This window comes from Ochlerotatus camptorhynchus, unplaced genomic scaffold (genome assembly GCF_037179485.1).
Source record: "Ochlerotatus camptorhynchus isolate MF236.1 unplaced genomic scaffold, CSIRO-AGI_Acam_v1.1 ptg000010l, whole genome shotgun sequence".
Taxonomy (NCBI): domain Eukaryota; kingdom Metazoa; phylum Arthropoda; class Insecta; order Diptera; family Culicidae; genus Ochlerotatus; species Ochlerotatus camptorhynchus.
The window spans coordinates 1267062-1294790 of record NW_027040502.1 but is presented as its reverse complement, the minus strand read 5'-3'; the positions used below and the strand labels follow the sequence as shown (position 1 = coordinate 1294790).

At 39.8% G+C, this 27729-nt stretch overlaps 1 protein-coding gene across 1 annotated transcript in view; it reads right to left on the bottom strand.

Annotated features, from left to right (window-relative positions):
• Positions 1-24420: 24420 nt before the first annotated feature.
• LOC135700164 (protein jim lovell-like) overlaps positions 24421-27729 on the bottom strand; it is a 154487-nt gene continuing 151178 nt past the window's right edge. Inside the window, exon 4 of the mRNA XM_065220587.1 lies at positions 24421-25234. Within this exon, the coding sequence (XP_065076659.1) occupies positions 24489-25234 (746 nt within the window). The 3' untranslated portion in view covers positions 24421-24488. The remainder of the gene's footprint in view (positions 25235-27729) is intronic.

Genomic DNA, 27729 nt, shown 5'->3' with positions numbered 1-27729 from the left:
GTCTGGCCGGCATTTAACGGTTTTAAATTAGCTTACTACGGGAAATGGCTCTAATGTTGGCCTATGGATCTAAGATTGTGCCATCGCTGAAAATCTGCTATTTATCAATTTTATCTAGATGAACGCGTCATTGGGACGGTACTAATGGATATTTTAAGTCGCTATTGAAAATTTAGTCGATTGCTGAATTTATGTATGGTCGCAAATTAGGAGCATTTAGGCCCTACTTGACTACCCTATTGGTCCCAAGTAAATCTATAAGCACAAACGAAGTGACGGACGACTAACTGGCGAAGAAATCAATTGAAATAATGTGGTTCGCTGTTTTAGAATTTTCTTAGAAGCTTCTGTTATCAGCCACTAGATGGGCTAGTATTATTGTTTTTGATTTGATTTTTGGTTTTGATTATGTGTGCACTGATCTTTGACACTGTGCAAAGAGTGTATCATTTTGTAATTTTTTATGCATTTCAGTTTTGAGTAGTGTGAAAGAGAAAGAACCAAAACATTCTAGTACATTTGGTGAAAATGCTAGTACAATGGTAATACCTTAACCTACCATCAACCGGTGGATAACCCCCCTCCCCCCACGTGTGACATAATTAATGGACGATCCCTATTTGTGCTCTTGAAATTTTAAGATGGTAATGAGGTTGATCAGAAATTAGGTTTGCACAGTGATTCACCTTTAGCATGCAATATGGCACTCTAAAAATGCAATCAGCCGGTCGAACTACGGTACTAGAATATGATTATACCTTACCGTTTCGTATTGCAGAATCTATGAAATGGAATTCCGGAATCCCGGAACCGATACCAATGTGACCATATGCCAAAGGAATCACCACAAATAATGTTTATTGACCTTATCTTATCATGCTAACATGATTTGATACGCAACATGATTATTATACCGCGAATGTTACTGTGGGGTATAAAACCGAGTTCCACGGATTTCCCGAAACCGATGCCAATGTGCCCATATGTCATCAGATACACTACAACCTGATTTCATTGATCATAACTTGTCATTTTGGCATAATATGATATCATAACCTCAATGTAATTATATTCCAACAAACCGTCCGCCGGAATTTACAGATCCGCGTTTCGGCACCGATGCCAAACTGGCCAAAATCATCTCAAATCATCTTCATTCACTTGATTCTACCTATTTGACATGATTTTACATGCCATAAGATACTTTTGCCTGAGATATTTCAATGTCCTACAGAACCGATTTTCGGGACTCCCGGAACCAATAATATCGTAGTTATACGTTATGGAAATATCTACATTCAGTCTTACCAACAATCAATACGAAACTAACGATTTTAAATTGGCTCGCCACTTTAGTAGCCTATTGGTCCCAAGCAAACGATTAACGTACCCTATTCTAGTTGAAATTCTATTACTACACTATGTTTGTTTTGATTCGCTATGAAAGTTTGACAGATAACATCAGGGGTGTGTGGATTCATGCAGAACATGCAGGGGTGAGTGAAATAGCTTGGGACTGCTTGGGACCGTTGTTCTGGTACTGAGTGAGCCAAAAATAATAATGATTTTCTTCGGGACCCAGTGGTCTTAGTTACCTCTATGGTCTTACTAATCATATTTCATCTATCGGATATCATTTGCTGCACCAGACAACCGACTCGCATGAAAATTTAAAACATTTGGTCAAACTGGTTAAAAAATACAAAAAAAAAAACAGACATATTTACATCTACCAAGAACGAGGAGGGTTCTAAGGGGGTGGTACCTGTCGGATCCACGAAATAAGTACGCACAGAATTGCTCTCCACACAACCACGCTTTATTTCCGAACCTCGCTCTGCACTCGCGCCCATGGTGTCGTCACGACCGACTCTCGTTCTTAACTAACTATTTCTGTTTGTCCAGTGTTGCTAGGTTTTCCTATCTATCTCTGTTGTTTCACAAAGGGCCTAGTCGGCTCCAACATCCCCCCTTCACTTAAAAGTCCCAAACTGCATCCGTATGATATTCATTAAGATATGCTGGCCTACGCTGTGTTCGCAACGGTCGTGTGACATTACTGCCCGATGAAACGCCGACGGTATCGTCATGGATAGATGAGCTTCGGTCCTCTTGTACTGTTGTCGAGTCCGTTGTCTTATTTTCGGTTGGTTCGGTTCTAGGCAATCGCTTTAGATGTGCCACATTTCGATGTACTTCGCGATTCGTGTTGTCTGACCTCAATGTAGCTTCTGAACCTTTTAGTTTCATGAGTTCATATTCTTCTGGAGCAAACGTTGTTGAAAGTTTGTTTTCCTTCATCATTCGCTTACAAACAACTATATCTCCCTCCCTCAGTTCAGATGGCTTTGCCTGGCGGCGTGTATCCGTATATTCCGCGTCCTTAAGCTTTTTTTCCCAATCTCGATCACGTACCTCTTCTTGCTCCAAACGGTTAGTTGTCTCTCCGAAAGCAGGAAGCTTGTCACGAAATATGCGCCCAAACATGAGTGCCGACGGGGCTACTCCGGTTGATGCATGAGGAGTTGAATTATACATTAATAAGAATGATCTTAGATCCCAAACCCAGTCAGTGCTATCCGCTTCTTGGCTTATCTTGAAGTGCTTCAATATTGTTTTATTTGCACGTTCCACCTCCCCGTTTGCTTGCGGCCAATACGGGGTTGTCCTCACCAATGTAATTCCATATTCTTCACAGTATGTTTTGAACTCTTCGCTGATAAACTGTGGCCCGTTGTCCGCTCTAATGCTTTCAGGAACACCAAATCTACTGAATGTTTCATGCAGTGCCTGAATTGTGCGCCTGGCTGTGATTGTTCTCATTACTATTGCTTCAGTGAATCTACTAAAGTAGTCGACTATCACAAACAGTGAATGACCCGAAGGTAGAGGACCCATAAAATCAACAGCTATACTCGCCCATGGTTTTTCGGGCATTTTAATACGCTTCAGGGGTTCAGGAGCTCCTAGACGGGAAACCAGGGTACACTCTTTGCATCGCTTTACACAAGCTTCCACCTGTTTGTCCATTAGTGGCCACCAAACTTTCTGTCGCAAACGTCGTTTCATCGCTGACATGCCTGGATGCGCTTCATGTGCCACCGTTATTACTCGTTCTTGAAGCTGCGCCGGGATGATCAGCCTATTGCCTCTCAAGAGTACTCCGTCCATTGAGCATAACTCATTCACATAGGGTTTGAATGCTTTCGGAATTTTCTCCAAAGTTCCCGCTTGTAATGCCACAAGAGCTTCTTGAATTTCTTCGTCATTCTTGGACTCTTCAATAACCTTTTCTATCGTTATTGCTACTGGTACTGCTTCTGCAACGATGCTCCGAATGTAGCCTTCGGATGATTCATCAAACATTTCAGAATCTGGTATACTCAACCTCGATAGTGCATCAGCTATGTTGTCAGGTCCAGGAATGTGTTCTACTTTGAATGTGTACCCTTGAAGCCTGAGAACCCATCGTTCAATCCGAGCACATGGTCTAGACCTTGGATTGAACAGAAACTTCAGGGCTTTACAGTCGGTTAGCAGAGTGAATTTGATTCCCAAAAGATACAGGCGGAATTTTTCCACTCCCCATACTAGCGATAAAGCTTCTCGTTCTGTCTGAAAATATTTTCTTTCCAATTCTGTTAGTGCCTTGCTGGCATAGGCGATTACTCTGCATCTACCTTGGGAATCTTCCTGCAGAAGTACTGCACCAAGCCCGGTTGAGCTAGCATCGGTTATTAATTTTGTCTGATCCTTTGGATTGAAAAAACCCAGATGATGAATTTTACAGATTTCATCTTTAATCCGCTGAAAAGCCGAAGTTTGCTTTGATGTCCACTCAAACTGTCCTTTTGATCGAAGGAGCAGTCGCAGAGGATCAGTTAGCGAAGCCAGGTTTGGAACAAACCTACCCACATAACAAACCAATCCCAGAAAACTCCTCAACTCAGATAAATTGCGTGGTTCCCTGAAACTTTGTATAGCCGTAATTCTACTTTCGGTCGGCCTAACACCTTGGACTGACAGATGGTGACCCAGAAATTCTAAACTATCAGCACCGTATACGCACTTCTTTTCATTAAGCAGGATGTCATAATCAGAAAATCTCTTAAGAACTGCAGCCAGCCTTCGATCATGTTCTTCAACGGATGTGCCGTGAATGAAGACATCATCCAAATACACGATGACGCCGTCCAAACCCGCAACAATTGACTCCATTACCTTTTGAAAAAGTTCGGGTGCACAACTTACTCCGAACATGAGCCGTTTGTACCTGAAGAGACCCTGTTTGGTAATGAACGTTGTTATTGGTCTTGACCGTTCCGAGCTCTCGACCTGATGGTAGGCGTCTTTGATATCAATTTTGGAAAATCGTACGGCTCCGCAAACAGACCCAAGCAGCTCATCGACCAGAGGCAGAGGATGTGATTCGCGTAGCATCGCTTGGTTGGCTCTACGCATATCAATGCACAAACGAATCTCACCAGAATCTTTCATTACTGGAACCACTGGTGACACCCAAGAGGAGGGGCCTGGTGCCGGTTCAATAATATCCATTTCCAAAAGAGACTGCAGTTTTTCTTCTATCTTTGATTCCCATGCGATGGGAGGTCTTCTGTACGCCTGCTGCACTGGCTGGACATCTGGGTCGATTGGTATCTCGATTACCACTCCCCGAATTTTTGGAAATGGTGGCTTTGGGTTCGATTCCACTGCACCAACATCAAATCCAACCTTGAGTACACTCAAGTTTTTTGCAGTGTGGTCGCCCAGCAAACAGCGTTGGCCCTCCACAACCACGTAGAACTTTGCAATTGTCTTATTCTCTCCTGCCTCTATCTCAGCACTGAATGTCCCGGTAATTTTCATAGGTTCCTTGCTAGCATATCCAATAAGCGACCGGTCTGCTTTTGCTGTCATCTCCAGTACATTTACATTAGCTTCTTTCATTTGTTGCCATACGTTCTCAGTAATAATGTTTGCGTCTGATCCGGAATCGATGATCATGGGCACCTGAACTCCTCCAATTTTGAATGTAAAAATGTTTCCCCCCATCGCATAGAATACATAGTCCTTCGTCTGGTCGATTTCTTCAGACACAGCGCGGATTCGCTTAGCCTTAGGATACGGGGTTGGATTGTCCAAAAGGCGCTTCCGTCCACCGGTGCTGTAACAACGCTTTGCCCAGTGTCCGATCCTTCCACAAGCAGCGCATTTCGTATGCTTGGCTGGGCATTCGTTGCTACCGTGTGTATGCCCTTGACGTCCACATCCATAGCAGATGAACCGGTTGTTTGGCTGGTTTCTGGGTGGGTATACAGATGGTCGTCTGATTGTCTGTCGATCACTTCTGTACGGTTTATTTGTTACCGCATAAACATCCTGTTCTTGGCGACCAACAGGCCTGTTAAGCTTCTTAGACTGTTGCTGTGACTCCGCCATACTTGTACCCAACGTAATCATTTCTTCCAGGGTGCGATCCTTCTGCAGCAGTTTTGTCCGTAGCTCCTCAGAAATACAACCCTGGGCAATCCGATCCGCGATCAGTTCATCCACCACACTTGACTCATAATTGCATCTTGCAATCTGTTTTCGCATCCGCATGACAAAATCCGTGAATCGCTCTCCTGGTTGTTGAACGATCTGGTGAAACAGATGCCGTTCATATGTCTTGCGGCGAAAAGGCTCGAAGTATTCATCCAGACATTTTACCGCCACGTCATAGTATGGGGGATCATTTGTTACGTGGGGTACCTTGTCAACACCCGGAAGATGGCGAAGTAACCCCTGGAGACCTGGTCCTCCAAGGTAGGCCAACTGGGCCCGTTCGTCAGATTGTCTTTCTACACCTTGTGCTAAGAAAAACGACTCCAAGTCAAGTTTCCAAGTTTCCCACTCGCCCGGTAAACGGCTGGTTTCTATGGTAACCTCGAATGGTTTGATTCTGCTTGGTAAAGCCATCCTGTGAAATTATTGCATGTTAATCATCACACAGTGTGATTTTTTTTTTTTTTTTTTAATGAATAAAACTTTTTGGGGTGCATTTCCAAGTGCCATATAGTAAATTTCAATACCATTTTAAATAAGCAGAACAATTGATTATACTTTTAGAACCCACACAACCTGTCATATAATAGTTTTTTTTCGCTTGACTTACCCCGGTAGTTCCTGTCATCTTTCATGGATCGGTACCATAATAATGATGTACTCTGTGGCACCAGATCCAAAATCCATTCAAGAATATGCCTTTTACACTCAAAAGTATACTTACTGATCATAATTCCATATTGTCACGAAACCATTTCATTTGCCTTAGTACATAACTATTCCTCATTTTGGTACTCAACCAATGCTATTATTTTTTTTTCTCTTTGGCACACAGCCCTTCTATTATAGGTAGTGGTACACAACCTTCTCTTTATTCACATAATATTCGGTACATAACCGTCTTCCTTTTCACTGTGGTACAAAACCATCTCCATTCACATAGTAGTGGTACATAACCATCTTCCATTTCACTGTGGTACACAACCATCTCCTTATTATTTTATTTAAATCTCCTTGGTACACAACCAACCATTCCAATCACCTCGTAATAAGGCGTGCATCTCTCTTCTCATTTGCTCGGCTGATGCGTCAGCCGTTTTGCTACTTATCATTTCCTCCACAGAAAATCTTCTTTTTATGTTGAAACACATCCAATTTGTTTTCAAAAGGCACGAAAACCACGATCCTGTTTCTCACTCTCTTTACTTCTATTCTATTCTAGATACACATCCTTTTCGACCTCCATCAACACCACCACACTCATAGTAATCGAAAACTTCCCAGGAACACATCCATTTTGTTTTCATACGGTACAAAACCACGTTTTTTTTCCTCTCTCTCTCTTTCCTTTTTGTTACTCGAAAATTCACCTATACACTCTCAGTAATCAGAATTTTCTCAGGTATACTGCCATTTTGTTTTTTTCCATGCTACAAAATCACCCTTCTGCTTTTCACAATTCAGCCACAATCTATCAGCATCATAACCTCTCAAAGGACGATTTTTTTTTCCGGCGTCCGCATTTCATTTTTGTTTTCCCCGTTTCTTCCCTTTTTCATTGGCTTTTAGATAAAAAAAAAATGGCCCGCACTTATTTTTTTCCAATATTATTATCGACACTGGGAATGCACACCAAAAACCTTTCATTTTTTTGAACCAAACTGTTTCTCTTTTTTTTTCACTTACGCTCGCAGCCCGAGTCCCAAATTTCAGCTCAGCCTGTTGCTATTCGCGATTTTTTTCCGCCCGTTCAAAATGGCGACCACCTTTTGTTCAGTCTAGCATTTAGCATCAGTGCCGTAATATACAAACTGATTCACTTTACAACGTCTATTTCCACCAAAAAAGCAGAAATTCACTTCAAGCCGTCTTTACGGTTTATCCCGTCGTCGCCAAATATGTCGGATCCACGAAATAAGTACGCACAGAATTGCTCTCCACACAACCACGCTTTATTTCCGAACCTCGCTCTGCACTCGCGCCCATGGTGTCGTCACGACCGACTCTCGTTCTTAACTAACTATTTCTGTTCGTCCAGTGTTGCTAGATTTTCCTATCTATCTCTGTTGTTTCACAAAGGGCCTAGTCGGCTCCAACAGTACCTACGACAAAAGTTAGTTCAACTATTCCCCTTGAATAAAAATCAAAGTTTATGAAAATCGGATGAGGCATTGCTGAGAACGATTTTGTTGAAAAAAATTCGTTCGTCCTGGTACTTTACGGGTTAACTCCACACTTTCTAATTATTACAGTTTGACACAAAGGGGTTTAATGGAACGATAATTTTATAAATCTTTGACAAAAGAACGATGAGAATTTTTGTGTGTGGATTGCTCAAAAGTGAGTAAACATTAATTTACGATAAATAGAGTTAATGTTACTCAGTTTGCTAAATAAATGTTACTCAGTTTTTAACATTTTGCATACAAATTCCAAACAATACGAGCGTGTTGTGGGTAAACTCTACAATCAAGACCAGTGTCGGAAAAATCAGAAATCATGCCCTCATGCGCTCGCAATATCACGCGTGATATTGGAACAAAATATCATGCTTGATATTGATTTTAAAAGCTCCTTTGATATTGCGAGACTATTCACAACGTGAAAAAATCAAGCTGAGAGTTGACTCGACACAAAAATGATTCCATTGCACATCGTTTTCTTAGAAAGAGAAAGCATAGTTTGCTATCTCTTTTTAATCTTCACCGATGGCAGACGCGAAGGGACTGCTGCAAGCCGTTATGGAAGTTTCGGTTGCATTCGGGTGTAAAGCTGGGTTTAGATAGGGCAAGTCAAATGATCAACTCAGTTGAATTCAATTGGCTTGAAAAGTTGAGCCTGGTTCAACTTTTTTCAATTCAAGTGAGTTGATCAAGTCAGTTGAATGGCATGGTTTACACGTTCAATTCGCGTTCAAGTCAGTTGAATTCAACTGACTTGATCAATTGACTTTCCCTATCTAAACCCAGCTTAAAGCAAAAATCATTAAACTCAATCTCACCACAGTTTGGTGAGATTTGAAGTTGGTGAGTTTTGTTAGCTTGATATTCCGAGCTGCGATATCACAGCTTGCAAAATCAACCGCAGTTGTTTGCTTGTTGATTTTTGTCTACGAAAATCAAGCGTGATCTTGGGCGTTGGTGAGATTTGATTTTTCGATATTTTCCCAACACTGATCAGGACATTGCAGAAGAAGCAGAGTTAGTTGATCCTTTTAATGGTAGTATGTCACCGTATTGGGTAGTTTTTATTTTGAAGAAATTGAAAAAAAAAAAAAACATCTTTGTATCAATTAGTTTTATTTCATTTTCATATTTGTTCATATAACAGTAAATATCAATAAGTGCCAAATATTTTTCTTACAGTTTTCACCTTACTTGTTTTATAATTCTCGTTTTCTTTTGTTTTCTTGTATTTTTGCTTCACATATTAAAATTACGTTTCAGTGTTTCGCCGTGCTTTCGTCTTCTTTCAAAACTTTTCCGTACCATCATTTGCAGTGTACTGCATCATTTACTCACCCGATGAATGCTATGTTACAATTTTGATAGGTTCGATAACTAGAAAACCAATGTCCAATTGAAAAAAAAGCAGTCGTTAAATGAACTAAAAATGTCGGTAGAAGGAAACGGAAGAAAGTACAAATATTCTTTTTTAAATAACACACGAACATTTTTGTGTCGCCTTTTTGACTTCATTTGCCTTATTACACTTATGAATTTTGTTTTTTTTTTTGGTTTCCTCAAATCAGCCAAATATAATTTTGAGTGTTTCTTGTTTTTTCCACTGTTTTCCCACGATCTCTCTTTCTATAAATAATTGTGCCTAAATAACAGTTAAATTTTTACTTTCATTTGCCTAAATTGCATTTCATTACATTTTAATGTTATTATTCTTTTTTTTTTTTTTTGTTTAATTTACGTCCAAGTCTCCACTGGATTTGCTTTTTCTTACGTGTCGTTTTTATATTTTTTTCAGTTTTTAATTTTACTGCTTAGTGCCGAAAATTCTCTCTTACAATATTTGCTTACCAAAACGTTTGCTTATTTACAGATAGTAAGTAATTTCTAGCTTTCAACGCAAATTTCGAACCGAAAACCGTTTAAAACTAAACGTTCTGAGTTAACGTAAAAAATAATAATAATAATAATGTCAACATTACAAATCGGTATCACATATCGAAAAAAGTACAAGTTACAAATATTTACTGTATTTATTTGTGTTTTCGTTCTACCTGTCATCGTGTGTCATGTTTTGCCGTTTCGCGACTGCTGCGATTACGTGCTTTCTGTTTCCATTTTGACAGAATTGTTCTAGTTTCTGCTTTAAAACCACCTGCACAGTATGCCGTTAATGCTTTTGTCATTATAATGTAATTTTATATTCTATTTCTTCTTCTTTCATTGTGTTTCGTTTTGTTTTTTGTTTTTGTATGCTTTGTTTAATGTATATGAAATTCATTAAGTTACCCTGTTTTATTCTTCCGTTTTTCATTTTTTGTTTTTGTTTAATGAGCAGCTGGATTTGTTGAGTGAAGTTTGTTAACAAAGGGTTGTGAAATTCGGCTGGATCAGTTGGCTTTGGTATGGGAATTGAACTTAAAACAGGAATAATGCGGCAACAGAAACATTTCGTTTTTGAACCATCGGACCGTGGGGCTTAAAGTAGATTGTCTATTGCTGAATGTTTTACCTTTTAAGATTTGCTGAGGTTGATAAGGGGGAGTTGCTTTTGCGTTGCTAAAATGCGTTACCGGGTGAACTGAAAAACTGAACGGTTGGTTGCTTTTCTTCGTGTTTGTTTGTTGTTCGTATTATTGTAGCTACGTTATTTTGTACATGTGGTTTACAGAATTACATTATTTAACCTAGTATATTTTTTCCGGTTCCAATTTGGAATATGACAATATTTTTACACCTGTTTCATCACGATTTCTTTGTTTTCGTTTCGTCTTCTGCGTTTTCCTTAAGGTTTAACATCATCCTCCACTCGAGAGAGTAAAATGGCGGTTTTATAGAGGGGTTCCTTTTTGTTAGAAAATTGTGCATTGTTTTTAGTGTTCTCTTGCCAGGCGCAGCTGTTTTCTCCTTCAATTTTGACATAATTTGAACAGAGTGTGACATCTAGATCTCAAGTCGTATACTATCCGAAAATGTCATTTTCTTTTTGTTTTCGTTCCTCCCTATGTTAAAGTGGTTGAATTTTCACGCAAAACTAAATGTGGTTATTTTTTGACATATCTTCGCTTCACCAAACTATTTACTTCTTTTGTCGGTTTTCCACAAATTTCCACTAAATTCAAGATTTTGACCTTACGACACTCAGTAGATTTTGTACATTCCTTAAATGTTAGTATTTTATTTGGTTTGTTTGTTTTTTAAACGTGCTTCTTCCTAAATTGAATTTGCTGCCAAAATATATAAATACGATACCTCAAACGTTTATTCACTGGAAAAGGTGCACGGACTGAATAGTGTGTATGTGTATTTTTTTTATGGAAAAAGTAACTAATTTTATAGCATGAATCCAGAACTTTTATAGCAAACTAAGAATTCGCCATTTCACTGCTGTCTTCTTCATCTTCCATTTCTCATATCGGTTCTTTAAAACTGTATTTATGCAACTGTGTTGGTTTGTAGTTTCACTGTAAATAATAAAAATATATGGTTTTTGGCTCTATTGGTAAGTTTGGTATATCACTGTGACGGCTATCCTGGCTGACCGTCCATTATCATCTGTCAGTATGTTTGTTTATTTGTTTGTATGTGGTAATAATAGTGTAGAGGCATGCCACCTTTCGCCGAACAGCGGAAAAAGGGGTTCTGTAACAACGGAAAAATAATATTCAAGTCGGTATTTGAAAAATGCATCCCGTTTCTATTGTAAATCCTGTAAGTCATCGACGTTACTTCTTGCTTCAATGTGTATAAAAATCATTAATGGTATTAATAATGGGCAATCCTTACTGGTTGTCAACATGTTTTTCCTTTACTTTCTTATGGTTGTTTGCAACACAATTTTTCTTGCTTATCTATTGCTCAACAAATGGCTCCTGGAGTTTTGTTTTCGGCTTATTTTCAACCTAATGCTTGCTCATGTTTTGCGTTTCTGGTTGAGACTATCTGATAGTTGTGTTTACAGTAAACAATGTAAATAATATTTGATGCACTCGAAGTTGATATTGGAAGTGAGATTTAGTTGCATCGATGAAATCTTTTTTTAATTAAATAAAAATAATGATATCCAACCCCAACAAACATTGAAGGTATAATAAGAGCTTATTCATCCAAAACTGTGCTTCGTCTGCTAAAATATTGCAAATTCAGATCGTAATCATCTCAAATTGTTAGATGGGAAGGCCATATGAAATTTTAGATTTTTAGCTATTCCTAATATTTTTATACTCCAAAGGCTGTGTTCCATTGTTTGTCAAAACTAATTCCTTGTCTGTCAGAAATAAGTCTGGGAGAATGTTATCATAAAATTTTCCATCGATCAAATGTAAGTTAAAATATACTAATCACATCAGGCACATTTTTTCCTTAAAGCGTTAGCCGTCGATAGGTTTGCGGTTTGAAATTTTTGATAAATTTAATCTGAAAACCGTTTAAGACATTATCAACAATCAATCGTTAACATTAGTCAATTACGTGTACAACTTGTGGGTTTCTCGCACACTTAGGCTTTGAACCATTTGACGTATTTTTTTAAAGAATCGGTTGGAATTGCTAACATGCAGCTTTAGTGTGATAATTTATTAGCTAGAGAATGATCTTTAGAAGAGGGTAGGTGGATAGTTTCGTTAGGGTACGGCAGTATGAAAATTGAATAGAAGTTGAAAATGAGCGAAGGACCATTAATGCAACAGTATAAAGTCAAACGCACATCTTTTGCCTAACCCGTACGATGTACGCGGAGACTTGAAGTAGGTCTTCAAGTCTACAGGCAAAAGATGTGCGTCCGCCTATTGCTCATTACTGACGGCGGTTGTGGAATAGTTCTAGCGACGTTTCATCGCTACCTAAAGCCCCACGTTGCGAGAGCATTTCCAGTCGATGGTGTGTTATAATGCAATTCTTCTTTACCCAACTATTGTTTTGCTCCTCTCGTCATAACCAACTTGGTCATCACAGAGAGAAAGCACTGCCGTACCCTAAAGGGCCACCCACATAAGATCCGTTGGCGTTGCGTTGACGTAAATTTGACAGTTAGACAATAGATTTAGCTGTCACTTTGCCGCAACGTGTCCGATCTGGATCTAATATGTGTGGGCCTTAACGGAACTATCCACCTACCCTCTTCTAAAGATCATTCGCTAGCTAATAAATTATCACACTAAAGCTTCATGTTAGCATTTCCAACCAACTCTGAAAATCGCAAACTTCGCGTATGAAGTGAAACACTTTGAATGAATTTTTTAACTTTTGGTTAAAATTTGACAGATAGAAAGTTATTGATTAACCCTGTTATCCGAGCAAGGTTATGTCTGACAGACAAGAAGTTAAAATTTGACAACCGTGGCTCGAAAACCGGTCGATCGACAGCACGGGGATTTTCGAACATAAGAAATAACTTTCGAATGGTCACTTTTAATCACGAGTTAAATTAAACTCGACAAATGCTTCACAGCCTTAGGCTGTACTCCATTTCAATGGAAACATGTAAACAATGACTTTGAACGTCGATTTCTCTTGAATGACTCCACACCCACGGAATTTGACTACACCAGCTCATAGAACAAACATTGCTCTGTCAGATGATTTAGTTTGTTTGAGTGGGTGTGTTAGCCTAAGGCTGTGTCCCAATTTCCGAGTTAATTTTAACTCGATAAGGTGATTCCTTGTAGAGTCCACAATTTGCCACCACGTAAGCTATACATGCACTTCCACTTCGAATCTTCAGTGACACAAATCTCGGAAATCAGTGCCCAATTTCACCTGAAATTACTACTTCATGTATGTTGCAGTGCAGCAAACTTGGAGTGACAATTTGAATGTTGAACGTGTCGTAGTAGCTGATATTTGTGCACTTAAAGTGGTGGTTCCGAGAATAAGGATGTCACAGCAGAATCTCTGAAGGTTTTCTACACAACCTGGATTATATGTGCAATACCATAATGGATCACCGTAAGGTACGATTTTTTCTCTAGAGAATCCTAGATGGGATTCCTTTCAAAATCAGAAGAAGGGATTCTCTTCAAAATCAGAGGAAAGGATTCTCTTTAGAATCCCAGATGGGTTTCTTTTCGGAATCCCAGATGGGATTCTTTTCGGAATCATAGATGGGATCCTCTTAAGAATCCTAGATCCCCTTCGGAACATTAGATGGTAAACTCTTCGGAACCCTACACACTTAGATTTTTTTACAGAAATCTGTAAAATTTTACCGAAATCTCAACAGCTGAACGTTCGGTAATGTGTTCGGTAATTTTTTGGATTACCGAAAAATCTGTAATTGATTTTTTGCAATTACCGAACCGATCGGTATTTTTTTTACAAATTCTTCGGTAACATTTTGGAAGAATGAATTTTTGTTTTACCGAACCTTTCTGTGTTTTTTTGTGGATAATCTGTAAAACCCGTGCTTTTAATAATTTGATTCTTATTAAAGCTACTTTTTCCATGTATTTTTTCGACATGACCATGTAAAATTCGATTTTGAGATTTTTTATTTTTTGCGCATATATTTTACTTTTCTCTTTAATTAAGTAGATTTCAATGAATACTAACCCATTTCAATCAAACTATTGAATACTGTGCAAAAACTTGGTGCCCGTTGTGCTGAACTTTTCAACTCTCATTGCAGCCCCTGCGATAAACAATGGCTGTTTACATGGCAGTGCAAGCCAGCAACGTAGCCGGGAACTTGGGCATTGCAAAAAAAAGCAGATTATCGACGGCTAGAACAAAAGTTCATAATAAAATAAGTGTTTTATATTACTTACGGAAAATACTGATGATCCTTGCGTCCTGTCCATGCAATTTGTCCAAGAGATTTTCCATTTTGGCGCTTTTTCCGATACTTTTACTTTCAGCGGGTCAAACTTTTGAATTGTTTTGCTTTTCAGATTTGACAAGATGGCTGCACAGGGTGCTTACAGAAGTTCGGTGAATAATTACCGATTTATGGTAAATTGCCATTGGTGACAGATAATTCAGTAAAAACATTACAGATTGTTCAGTATTTGTTTTTATTTACAGTATTTCGGTAAGTCTGAGACAAATTGAAGAAAAATAGATAAGTTTTACCGAACAATCTGTAATATACATTTTACAGATCAATTTCGGTATTTTTGTTTACCGAATTCTGTAAAAAATTCTAAGTGTGTAGATGGGAGACTCTTCGGAAACCCAACTGGGATTATAGTCCGAAGAAATTATCTTCAGAATCCCAGAAGGGACTCTCTTCAGAATTCTAGATGGAATTCTCTTCAGAATTCCAAGAAGGATTTCTTTTCAGAATGCCCAGAAGAAATTCTCTTCAGAATCACCAGAAGGGATTCTCTTCAGTATCCCCAGAAGGGATTCCTTTCAGAATCCCCAGAACGGATTCACTTCAGAATCCACAGATGGGGTTCTCTTCAGGATCCCCAGAAAAAGGTTCTCTTCAGAACGCCCAGAAGGGATTCTCTTCAGAATCCCCAGAAGGAATTCCCTTCAGAATCCCAAGAACGGATTCTCTACAGTATCCCCAGAAGGGATTCGCTTCAGAATCCCCAGAAGGGATTCACTTCAGAATCCTCAGATGGGTATTTTCTTCACAATCCCCAGAAGGGATTTACTTCAAAATTCCCAGAACGGATTCACTTCAGAATCCTCAGAAGGAGTTCTCTTCAGGCTCTCCAGAACGGATTCTCTTCACAATGCTCAGAAGGGATTCTCTTCAGAATTCCATGTAGGATTCTCTTGAGAATTCCAAAAGGGATTCTCTTCAGAATGTCCTGAAGGGATTCTCTTCAGAACGCCCAGAAGGGATTCTCTTCAGAATCCCCAGTAAGGATTCCCTTCAGAATCCCCAGAACGGATTCTCATCAGTATCCCCAGAAAGGATTCCCTTTAGAATCACCAGAACGGATTCACTTCAGAATCCTCAGATGGGTATTCTCTTTAGAATCCCCAGAAAGGATTTACTTCAGAATCCTCAGATGGGGTTCTCTTTAGGCTCTCCAGAACGGATTCTCTTCAGAATCCTCAGAAGGGATTCTCTTCAGAATTCCAGATGGGATTCTCTTCAGAATCCCCAGAAGGGATTCCCTTTAGAATCCACAGAACGGATTCACTTCAGAATTCTCAGATGGGTATTCTCTTCAGAATTCCCAGAAGGGATTTACTTCAGATTCCCCAGAACGGATTCATTTCAAAATCCTCAGATAGGGTTCTCTTTATAATCCCAGGAGGGATTTTCTTCAGACACCCCAGAACGGATTCTCTCCAGTATCCCCAGCAGGGATTCCCTGCAGAATCTCCAGAACGGATTCTCTTCAGAATCCTCAGATGGGGTAAGGATTCTCTTCAGAATCCTCAGAAGGGGTTCTCTTAAGATTCCCCAGAAGGGATTCTCTTTAGAATCCCCAGGAGAGATTCTCTTTAGACACCACAGAACGGATTCTCTTCTGTATCCCCAGAAGGGGTTCCTTTCAGAATGCCCAGAACGGATTCTCTTCAGAATTCTCAGATGGGGTTCTCTTCAGACTCTCCAGAACGGATTCTCTTCAGAATCCTCAGGACGGATTCTCTTCAGAATCCCCAGAAGGGATTCTCTTCAGAATCCCCAAGAGAGATTTTCTTCAGAATCTTCAGAAAGGATTGTCTTCAGAATCCCAGATGTTATTCTCTTCAGAATCCCAGGTGTATTTCTCTTCAGAATCCCGGACAAGGTTCTCTTTGGTATCCCGGTATCATAATCTCAGATAGGATTCTCTTCAGAACCCCCAGAAGGAATTCTCTACAGAAACCCCAGAAAGGATTCTATTCAAAATCCCAGAAGGGGTGTTAGGGGTGTTCAGAATCTCCAGGGGGATTCTCTTCAGAATTCCCAGAAGAGATTCTCTTCGAAATCCCTAATGGGATTCTCTTGGGAATCCCCGATGGGATCCTCTCCGAAACCCAGAAGGGATTCTCTTTAGAATCTTAATCTCATAATCTTCATAATCTCAGATGGGATTCTCTTCAGAATCCCCAGTATGGATTTTCATAAGAATTCTCTTCGGAAACCCAGAAGGGATTCTCTTCAGAATCCCAGATATTATTCCCTTTAGAATCCCACTTGTGATTCTCTTCAGAATCTCAGATGGAATTCTCTTCAGAATCCCGTATGGGATTCTCTTCGGTATCGCAGATGGGATTCTTTTGAGAATCTCAGATGTGATTTTTTTTTTCATAATCTCAGATGTGATTTTTTTTTTCATAATCCCAGATGGGATTCTTTACATAATCCCAGCGCGGATTCTCTGCAAAATTCAAGATAGATTCTTTGCAGAAAATCAAGAGAAAATATTTTTTTCAGATTTATAGGGGGGATGCATGAGCGGATGGCTTGCTTGAGGTGATAAATTCTTTTGAATTATATAAAGTTCAATGACACACACTTAGAAAAAATCACCGACTTCGGTAATTGATTTACCGAATTCTCAACAGCTGAACGGTCGGTAATGTTTTCGGTAATCGAGAACATGACCGAAAAATCTGTAAACTGGATCAGCAAAATTAGCTGTAAAATTTACCGAACGACCGGTAGCGTTTACCGATGTGCATTGCTTGATTTGTAGTCGACTTTACCGGAGAACTGTAATTTTGAGGACGACATGCAAATTGAGAATTACAGAGAGATCTGTATTTTTTTAAAAAGGATGTAATTTTCTTTAATATTGTTTCAAGGTAGCGATCACTGCAAACCATGTAAAAAATTGGCTGCAGTCGTGATCAATGTGTAAGTGTTGCAAATTGCTCCACCAATGAACAACATGTTTTTGTCGGAAGGATTCGGCGGTACACTGAAAACAGGGAAGCATTGGATGAAGATTCCAAATGCTGTTTTCAGATCGTCGCCAACGGGGATGCAACTTGGACCGACAGAAAAAAAAACAAGCAACAACATCGGGCATCTGCAATCGTTATTTATTTAGATAACGAAAATTAATTACTTACGGAAAATATCTACGATTTGCTCATCTTCGTGTTGCATAACAGCCTCCATAATTTCACCTTTTTATTTTTCTCAAACACGAACGTTTTCAAGTCGATCGAAAATCACAATAAGGTGGATTTGACGTTTACCGAGGCCGTTACCGAACTCAGTAATGGAACGCTTTGTTTACCGAAACTTCAGTAAAATATTTCACCGAAGTCAGTGATGAAGCTGATTTACAGACCTGCCGGTAAAAATGTTTACCGTTTTCGTTAAATTGAAAAGAAACGAACCGCATTTTCGTACCACTTCTGATAGCGATGACTATGTTTCCACCTCGTTTGTCAGCTCAGATCAGCAAATGACATTCGATAGAATTATTTACATCATCGTTTTGGATGATTTGCGTTATGGGGTTGAACCAATTTGGGATGACAATCATTCTACATAGAGCATTACGTATTTCAACTGAGGTCTGTTCATTTCTCTTATCAATGTTCATCCTGTATTTGAAAGGAGCATGATCTGATTACAAACCAACCGTCATCCGGCTACAGCGCTCATTCAAAAAAGCTATTCCGATGTTTCAATTTGAATGGGGAAACAGCGCAGTTAGAAAAAAATCCTGATCCTGAATGAAGACAGAAAACAGCAAACCTGAGGATTGTTTGAACCCTGGCTACATGATTGCAATGATAACCTTAACCCAGTGATGGCCAAAGGGTGCACGTGGTTACTTGGATCTCTATGATGCAACAACTTCAGCTTGAATTTATTTTTGCCTTTCGAATTAAATGATTTAAATTGCAGAATTATTAATGGGAAAAACACAAAATTAGCTGAAATATGATCATCGAACACAGATACAGCCATTAAAAATCTGCTTTAAACAATTTGATCCCAAGTGACCATGAAGTCTGGTCCACTTAGAATCCGGACACTTTGTTTATTCTATAGCAACGCCTCTAGTGGTCAGATTTGGAATGTTTAAACAGCGATTTGTTTTGAAAGTATACGTGTTTTAGTGGTGAAAGTTTCGCCTCGATACGTACAGTATTAAAAAAGTTGTACTAGATGGAAGACGAGAACAGAATCCCGACGTGGTAAATTCGAAATATCACGAAAAGGTTGAAAATTGCCGTTTCTACCGTGGGAGAAGTTCTCAAGCGGTTTCGTGATCGCAAGAGTGTGGCCAGGAAGGTTCAAAGAAAACGCCGTGCTGGAACTTTGGATCGGCAGCTGAATTCTAAGGCATTGAGGTTGATCAAGAGAAACCCAGGACTCTCGGATCGGAATGTTGCCAAAAAATACGGTGCCAGTCGTAGTACTGGCCGGAGGATCCGTTTACGAGCAGGTTACCGTTCATGCCGTGGCTCCAAGCAACCGAACAGGTCGATGAAACAGAATGTAGTGGCTAGAACACGCGCCTGGAAGTTGTACGACCGGGTTCTGACGAAGGACAGAGGATGCCTTCTCATGGATGACGAAACCTACATGTCTGCCTAATAATGATTTCACGCAGGTTCCCGGACAAAAGTTTTATTTGGCCACTGCACGGGGTGATGTCCCCAGTAAATTCATGTTTGTTTTCGCCGATAAATTCGCCCGGAAACTGATGAAATGGCCGCTGAGGTTGACCAGTCCAGTGTGCGACAGATGATGGTGGGAATTCCAAAGCCAGTCCGTGAGTTCATCCAAACGCCGTCATTTTGACTAAATTAAATTTTTCTTACGTCAAATAAATCCTGAGAAACGCCTGGTTTTATGTATTCGGATTCTAAGTGGACCAGACTTTATATAACTTCTACTCGGAACCAGCTGTCAAACATCGCCGTTTAGAGATAATTTAACTGATGAATTTAAGTGACGAGGTGAGAGTTTTCGACTGGGGGGGGGGGGGCGTGCTGTCAAATCAGCCTACTGATCATTCTTGTATGAAACTGGTTCCAAACGTAAACAAACCCTGTAGGTTTCTTATGGCTTGTTTACATTTGGAACCAGTTATGCGAGGTAGGCGAAGATTGTTCGTATTTGACAGCCACCTCCCCCCCCCCTTGGTTTTCGATACCTGTACCATTTTTGCATTGGTATAACTTAGAGTCGGTGTATAATGAGTCACGCCAAGAGAAAAACAGTTGAACTCGCATCACGGTTTTCGAATGATTCCCTTTCGTTTAACTTGGTAACAGAGGCCTTCTGCATCAACTTCAAATGACTTCTAGCGAGGAAAAAAATTAACGGCTGTAGTAAATCATTATATCAGTGATTTTGTCGAATTATCTTAAAGAAAAATAGTAGAAATTGTCATTACTGATCATTACAAAACGTATCGCATGACAAATGTAATGCTCACTGCGTGTATATGATCATTTCTTCGATTATATTTTATATTTAATTGCAATACCTTTCGTGGACCTTTCACAGCATCGTAATGCTTGTTTACTTTGCACGATTGGTAGCCGGTTTGACTGTTCAATAGGTAGACTTGGCTTCACTCTTGGCGTGACTCATTATACACCGACTCTAGTATAATTGTGTGGCAAGTACAATCCGAGGGGGAAGACGGCTTTCATTTGAGTAGCTCTTTTACCCAGAGTTGCTCAGAGCTACTCTGGTTTACTCTGGGCTCTGATATAATTTGTGACGATACAGAATTAGTGGGGCATATAGTTTTGGAATCTGACTATGCAAATGTCAGTTCGATAACGAAACGAAAACAATTAATGAAGAAAATAAATGGATGGATATTTAAATAAGGAAATGATCTAGTTTTCTATCAGTTCATTGAAGTTTTGGCTATTTTCTTAAATCACTCTGACGATGGCTTTCTGCAGGGCACTTTTCTCTTTGCACTGATAATGAAATTGACCAGGATGTTGCTACCGTACTACTGGACATCCAGTACAGGGTATTCCCTTCCAGCTACCAGCTCCGGTGGGAACATGTACTTGAGAATGAATCCTGTGAGGGTCTCGGTTGCTAGAACAGGAAACTACAAACGTTCAAACTATTCCCACAAACCCCCACAGACGCGCCCCTAGGCCCATTAATTTTGTATCAAAACAGCAACGTTATTGCGTGATGTTTGTTTTGCTAGCAGGTTCTCCGATGAATTGAGTGTATTTTAAGGCATAGATCACCGGCTGAAAGAAAAAAAAACTTACGTTCCTTTACACCAAAAACATTGATTGCTTGGGCTGCGCTGTCAAAACAATCGATATAATAAAATCGTTCATCAGAGAGCAAAAGAGTTCCTCGGAGTCTGGATTGCTCTCAATTTCTCACTGTCTTCCCCCTCGGTTCAATCATACTCTGTGCTCTGGGAAGTCGAGAAAATTTCCATCCCAAAAAATTCCTGGACCTTCGTAGTCCTGAATTGATGAATTTAAGCAAAGCTAAAAGTGGTCATGCGACACCAAGTTTTCAGATCTGCAATTACAAAATTGATGATGTACTAAAAAATAGTCACTGCGATATGACAGATAGCAAAGTGTAATTACAATTTTCACACCATGTCCAGCCAAATTTAACTTTGGTTTGCTTCGTAATCACCAATACTTGTTTCAGCAAAAGTGCTGCGCAACAGGTCATTTATTAAAATTAATATGATATTCAAGAACAACATGTGAAAAGGGCATACAAGCTTTTTGTAAACAAACCTTTTTATGCCCTTTTCTCGTCACCAACGCAAACCATCAACATCACCGGGTAGGGGAAGCTTTCCGCTTCCCGATAATGTTGTTGGTTTTTGCTTTGCGTGGGCGACCCTCGGCTGGCGAGAAAAGGGCACTTGTATGCCCTTTTCACATGTGGTTCTTGAATTGAACTTTCATGAGCACGTTGATCATTCAACATAGAATCTGAGTCAATCGATAATAGTACAAGAGGAGAGATAACAGGAGGAACATGGCTTCAAAAGTTGTCTATGTCATACCGGAGTCTAGATCTTGAGCATCTAAAGGATCAACAAAGTGTTTTATGATGTCCCGATAGAGCCCTTAAGGCTTCATGAAACCCTTAGCATTCTGCGGGACACGTAGTTCTGTTTAAGTATATCTGATACTAAAAATCAATCTGAGCATTGCATTTGGTCCTAAGCAACATTGAACGAAGTCGACGCAAAGACTTTCTCTTTCGTTAATAACTTGAGCACATAACCATTTCTTGTTGTGTTTGTCATATTAGATGCTAGATAAAAGCTTCTTTTATCAATCTGTGTGCTGAAAATACCTGGGCATGTAATTGGCCATCGGGATACAAAGAGAAAGTCGACGAAGAGAATTTGGCAATGTTACTTAGGACCTAATGCAATGTTCAGCTTGAAGCCCAACAGGTTCATCGATGTCTTATACAATGTGCCCATTGCAATTGTTGGACCTTACAGCTTCACGGAGACTCATAACATCATGTGAACATGAACAAAAACGGAAAAAAGATGATAAGAAACTCAAAAAATCTCACTTCCTAATCAAATTTTGAGCGCATCCTTGTTCAGAATAAAAAAAATAACTATTGCATTGCATCGGTCCTGGATCCCCATGGGATCCGTTTGATTCTATTGTTTTGCATCGTTTGATTTGTTGTTATTGTTGTTGGGTTTTGGCTATGGAGCTGCAGTATTTGCAGTAAACTGCGCAAGCAGGTTCTGTATACATGTAACCGTTTAATCTGATTGAGGAACTATTGTTTGTTTGTCTGCTTTGTTCTGTTCGGTTTGATTTGTAATAACAATTGTTTTCTTGGTAAAAAATAGTCTATTGTGTTGCATCGTTAAGTATGTTCATTACAACTTATCGGCGCTGTTTGCATCAATCATTTTCAATAATAATAATCATCATCATCAGTTGTATAGCTATTTCCCTTTCCGCGTTTGTTTGCCGGTTTTTGCTTCTTTCAATAGTATAATAATTTGAGGTAATCGAACAGATTTAACTGCCTATTATCTGTAACTGTAACTGAAAACGCACTAAACCAAAACAGAGTAAAGTAAACTAAAACCTGCTCAAGACATTCACCTACGAAGTGACAATCGTCTGCCTTCGCCTCTTAATAACCTATGTAATGCGAGTTAAAATTAGTTCCATTTCAGTTTCCATTTTGTAACTGCGTTTTTGTTTTGCTTGCTAGACTAAAGTAGCGATTGCGGTCCTATCCTCTGCTTATAGGTTAATAGTTTTTGCTGTAGTTGTGTTGCTGTTGCTGTTGTTGTTGTTGTCGTTCTTCCTGCCTAATAATGACTTTAATTCTAAATAACACTGATACTCGATCGAATGTTGGTTGCTTCTGGGTTGGCCTTTCAACTTACACTTGGCTATTTTGATTACTGTTTTTAAAAAGAAAAACGGAACAAAAAATTGAAAACAAGGATTTTCTCGAAAAAAATAAAATAAAAGGAAAACGAAAAAAAGGGATTATCAGTCTTTTATTGATTATTTATGGCTGTCAGTGGTAGGGGGTGATGAAAACGAAGAAAATAAAACGAAACAAAAACAGAAAGTTGTGTAAAAAATTGCTGTATTTATTTGATTAATACTGTATCGTTTGTTGGTTCCCGTTTGCTTCTTCTTGGAAGTAGGCTGGTGGTGCGGAAATGTAAATAATAGAAATATACAAAACTCATAGAACCTCAAAATAATACTAGAAAATAACTATTTCACTTAGAACGAAGGAGGGATTTGTATCGAATGTTCAACAAAAAAATATAAGAATTATGCTACTCGGAAACTAAATGGTAGGGAATAAAACGAAAATACACGGATCCTACGCTGACATCAGCTCTTCACTTAGTTATGATTCATAAATAAATTAGCTATTGTTATGTAGTAGTTAAGTATCCTTTCTTTTGTTTGTGTTTGTGTGTGTTTGTTCTGTACCACCTATTTCTTCTTTACATACTCAATTAGATCGGTTGCTTTCGTTTCTCTGCTTATAGTTTCACTGTAAATTGGATTTTAAAACTTATACTTTAACTTATATACTCAGGAAGCACGTTTGTTCATCTCTTATGTTTAGTAGTTCTATTGTTTTGCGTTTTTCTTTATATCGGATAGTTCTTCCACCCTGACGATGGAGAACCGTCAATATCTTGCTGTCTGTCGGTGTGTTTGGCTTTCGTAAGTAAGAACTAAAAACTCTATATTCCATAAAGCACCATCTCGCTGAACTAATTATAATAGACACAAAACTAATTGGTGTGCAGTTCTAACTTGCTCTATTCGCACATGTTTTCGAGTATAAATATTGCCCCAAAAGATTCTCCTTGCGTGTATGCATCTGTCTGCTAATTAATAAAATAAAATACTTTACATATTCTCGCTTAGGAAAAATAAAATATTGCATTTGTTCTACTATAACATTGCATCTAAATAATAGTTCAACTAATATACCATTACAATAAAACAAAGAAATAAAATCATTAGGAATCATTCGAATAAACATAAAAACTAACCACTATCACGTTTTCGTTTGTTGTTTTGCTCTGTTCAGTAGTGTCAGCTTTTGCGCTGAAAAGCTTCCGACGGCGGCTCGATTCTCGTCAGCCGCCGCAAGTAACCTTCTATCGACTTCTACACCATCATCATATGCCAACAGCAACGGTCGGCGGCAGCTTACTGCGATCCCAGACACCAACCAAGTCGATATAGTAGGTTCATCCACCGCCGCCGCTTACTTTGCCGTCGTTCCTTCGATTTATCACACAGCCGAATGTTGCTTGTCCACCCCCAGCCCCCGCACGCGCCTTTTCTCACTCTTTCTCAACCCACCCACTTGGGATACCGCGGCATTGCCTTGAGTCGGTCAAGAAAGTACAAATATTAATCCTGTCCATTTTGCTGGTAGATTTCCCGTCGACTGTCCGACTGGGGTCCATCGCCTCGATCCGTCACTCCGCTTCCTCCCCCGCCGCCTCCACTCAGCCCGGATCGATTTAGCGCCAACGGTTGCGGGAAGTCATCGTCCATCGATTGCTTCGATCGGTCGCTTTTGCAGTCCTCGTCGATGCTCATCGCCAACTGGTGCGCACCCGGATGATGCCGGTCCGGAGGGAGGAGATTAAGCATACTCAGCGGAAGCCCTGGGAAACCACCGGGAAAGTCCGGATAGAATCCAGGAGGAAAGGGATTAAAAAGCGTGTTTGGACTCGAGAGGAGCTCTGGTTCCGAGGAAGCCGACCGGGGACCTCCTCGTTGATCCGAACCACCACCAGCACCACCACCGTTACCACTCCCATTGGGATTGCCACCCGGATGGTGATGAGGCATGTCCTTGTCCTGGCCGTCCTTCTTGTCCTTGTTGTTGTTGTTCATGCCCATCTGGAGCAGTTCGATCGGCGGCCCACTGATGCAGTCCTTGCGGAGCTGTTCCAGCTTGAGGCTTTTGCCGTACTTGCCCCGGACGTACATGAGGAGCGAGTTGTACGGGATGCCGAATATCCGCGACGCTTGGCTGGTGGTCATCTTCTTGTTCCACACGTGCTGCAGGGCTTCCGTCAGCTCGGCGTTCGTCCATGACCGGGGTGGGCCACCACGGGGCGCTGAGTGCTGCCCCTTGGGTCGGTTTACTGGAAATGGAGAGAAAAGAGAGATGGTTAGATTCGTGTTGCTTGATAATATTTAGGAGAAATGTGGTAGTAGGAAGAGTCGATCACGATTGGCAGTAGAGCCCTCCTGCCGAAGGTTCATACACAGAGTGTTCTTGTAGCAGAGGGAAGTTTTCTATCGTGCACATAGCGATGGTTATCGCTGCAGTGCTGACCGGAGAGGTTGGATTTCAACGAGTTGGTTGCTTGTAATGGAGACGAGCTCAAACGGCGATGCAGGTAAGTAAATCGTAAAAGTATTTTTTTTTTCGGAACGAAAATTCGGTAAAAATTACAACGGACGAACGTTGAGAAAAGAATCTGGTCTGGAAAATAATTTCCACAGGGTCTCTACACAGCGAAAAATAAAATTTAATATTACATCCAAGAGGATGCACTTCAATCATGTCGAAAAACGGATTTAATTTTTATGGCCACAAAAATAAACAAATGCAGTAAAAGCAGCGTAATGTCAGTTCATGCATTGTATTGATGATAATTTTGTCCTTTTTGGCAAGTATATCACATCAAAAAATAAGTAGCTGGTAAGTAAATAGTATATAGGGGAAATGGCACTAATGTTGGCCTAAGGATCTAATATTGGGCCCATCGCTAAAAATCTGCTATTTATCAATTTTATCTAGATGAACGCGTCATTGGGACGGTACTAATGGAAAGTTTTGGTCGCTATTGAAAATTTAGTCGATTGCTGAATTTATGTATGGGCCCAAATTAGGGGCATTTAGGCCGACATTGCATCCATTTCCCCTATCTGGATAAGGACTTCATTTTATTTTTTCTTTATTCAGGTATCCTTCAGGTATTCCATTATAAGAATGGACAACAATCCCTCAAAAATGGTGTTTGTCTCGAATCCGGCTGGTGTAAGACGCAGAGGTACACAGCGAGATAGGTGGGTAGAATAATTGGAACAAGATGTTGATAAATAAACAATATTCCGGTTTTTTAGCATGTGGAAAATATTGAAACTGTGCGATTTATTTGCTCTGCTACCAAGCCCGGTATTAGTCCGATGAGGGCATTTTTTTTGCAATATAAGGGTGGTATACGGCATTAAAGGTTTATATTAGCCTTATATCAGCATTATATCACCGATAAACCGACATGAATGATCATACAAATTACAAAGAAATTTCTGATCAAAGCACAAAACTGACATCTTCTGCCGTGTTCGCGGAAAATATTTATCCTAGCCACGAACACGCGTACAACACGCGTACACGAACAATTTATAAGTAGGTTCGTGTCTAATCTATTTCGGACAAATTATTTTTATCTAGATAAAACATTTCTATGGTTTGGACAGATGGGATCGCTGCACATTTAAATCGGCCGTTATGGATTCTCGATCAAGAGTTAAGTTTAAGTTTCATGTCGGTTTGTCGGTGATTATATTGCGCTTTTTGCGCTTAATTGTTACTTGGGCTGTGTAGAACATTTCCAGGCCAAATAGCAAAAAAATGAATTTCATACTTTTCCGATTTAAATGAAACTTTTCATAAATATTTGTTGTGGCCAATCATTCACATTTCTCGATTATTTTTTCGAAGGGACGTATAAGCTTTTGTAAATAATGTGAAAGAGCGCATAAGCTTTTGTAAACAATGAAATGTCGATTTGACGTAACTGTCCGGTCTTGAGCACTTGCAGGAACCCGACGGGCTGTCGGAATATTTCCTCGACAACGGCCAACTCCTTCATCTGAAGGATTGCCTGGAATGAGCCTCGGTTGGAACTGGTGGACTGTATGTAAAAGGGACTCCTCGGAAACACATCGTAATAACTAGCTCGACTTAGATTAACTAGACATAGCCTTGAAAAAGGCTAATTTGTTTTGGCTGTGCAGGTGACAATTCAATCTAATACGATGGTTAAATGTTTCCGGTTCGGTATTCAAAACAACAAAGACGCGCTGCGCGCAAACTCATTTTCTCTTATACTCGCTGCAGTGATGATCTCCTGGAAAAGATCCAATAAGCGTCTCAGCTGACAGGTATCCTTGCATTCTGTCCTTGGCGGTGTGTTGGGACATGTCCATTATTCGTGAAATACCATTCAAGCGGAAATCAAAGTTGTGTCTAGGGTGAGCAGTGCGTGTTGTATGGACAAGGGCGTTAGTAGGTGAGGGACCGATTTAACATTGGGCGATCTTGAGCCAAGAATCGATCTTAGTGAATCGATTCATTTTTTTTTGAAAATAATCGATTCGCCGATTTAATCAATCATTTCAAGCAGAACATTGCATAAGGTCCTAAGTAACATTGATTGATTCTCTTTGTCGACTTTCTCTTTTGATAATAACTTGAGCACAAAACTGTTTCTTGTTGTGTCTGTTGTATTAGATACTAGATAAAAGATTCTTTTATCGATCTGTGTGCTGAAAATACCTGGCCTTTACATCACCGTGCGGATACCAAGAGAAAGTCGACGAAGAGAATCTGTCAATGTTACTTATG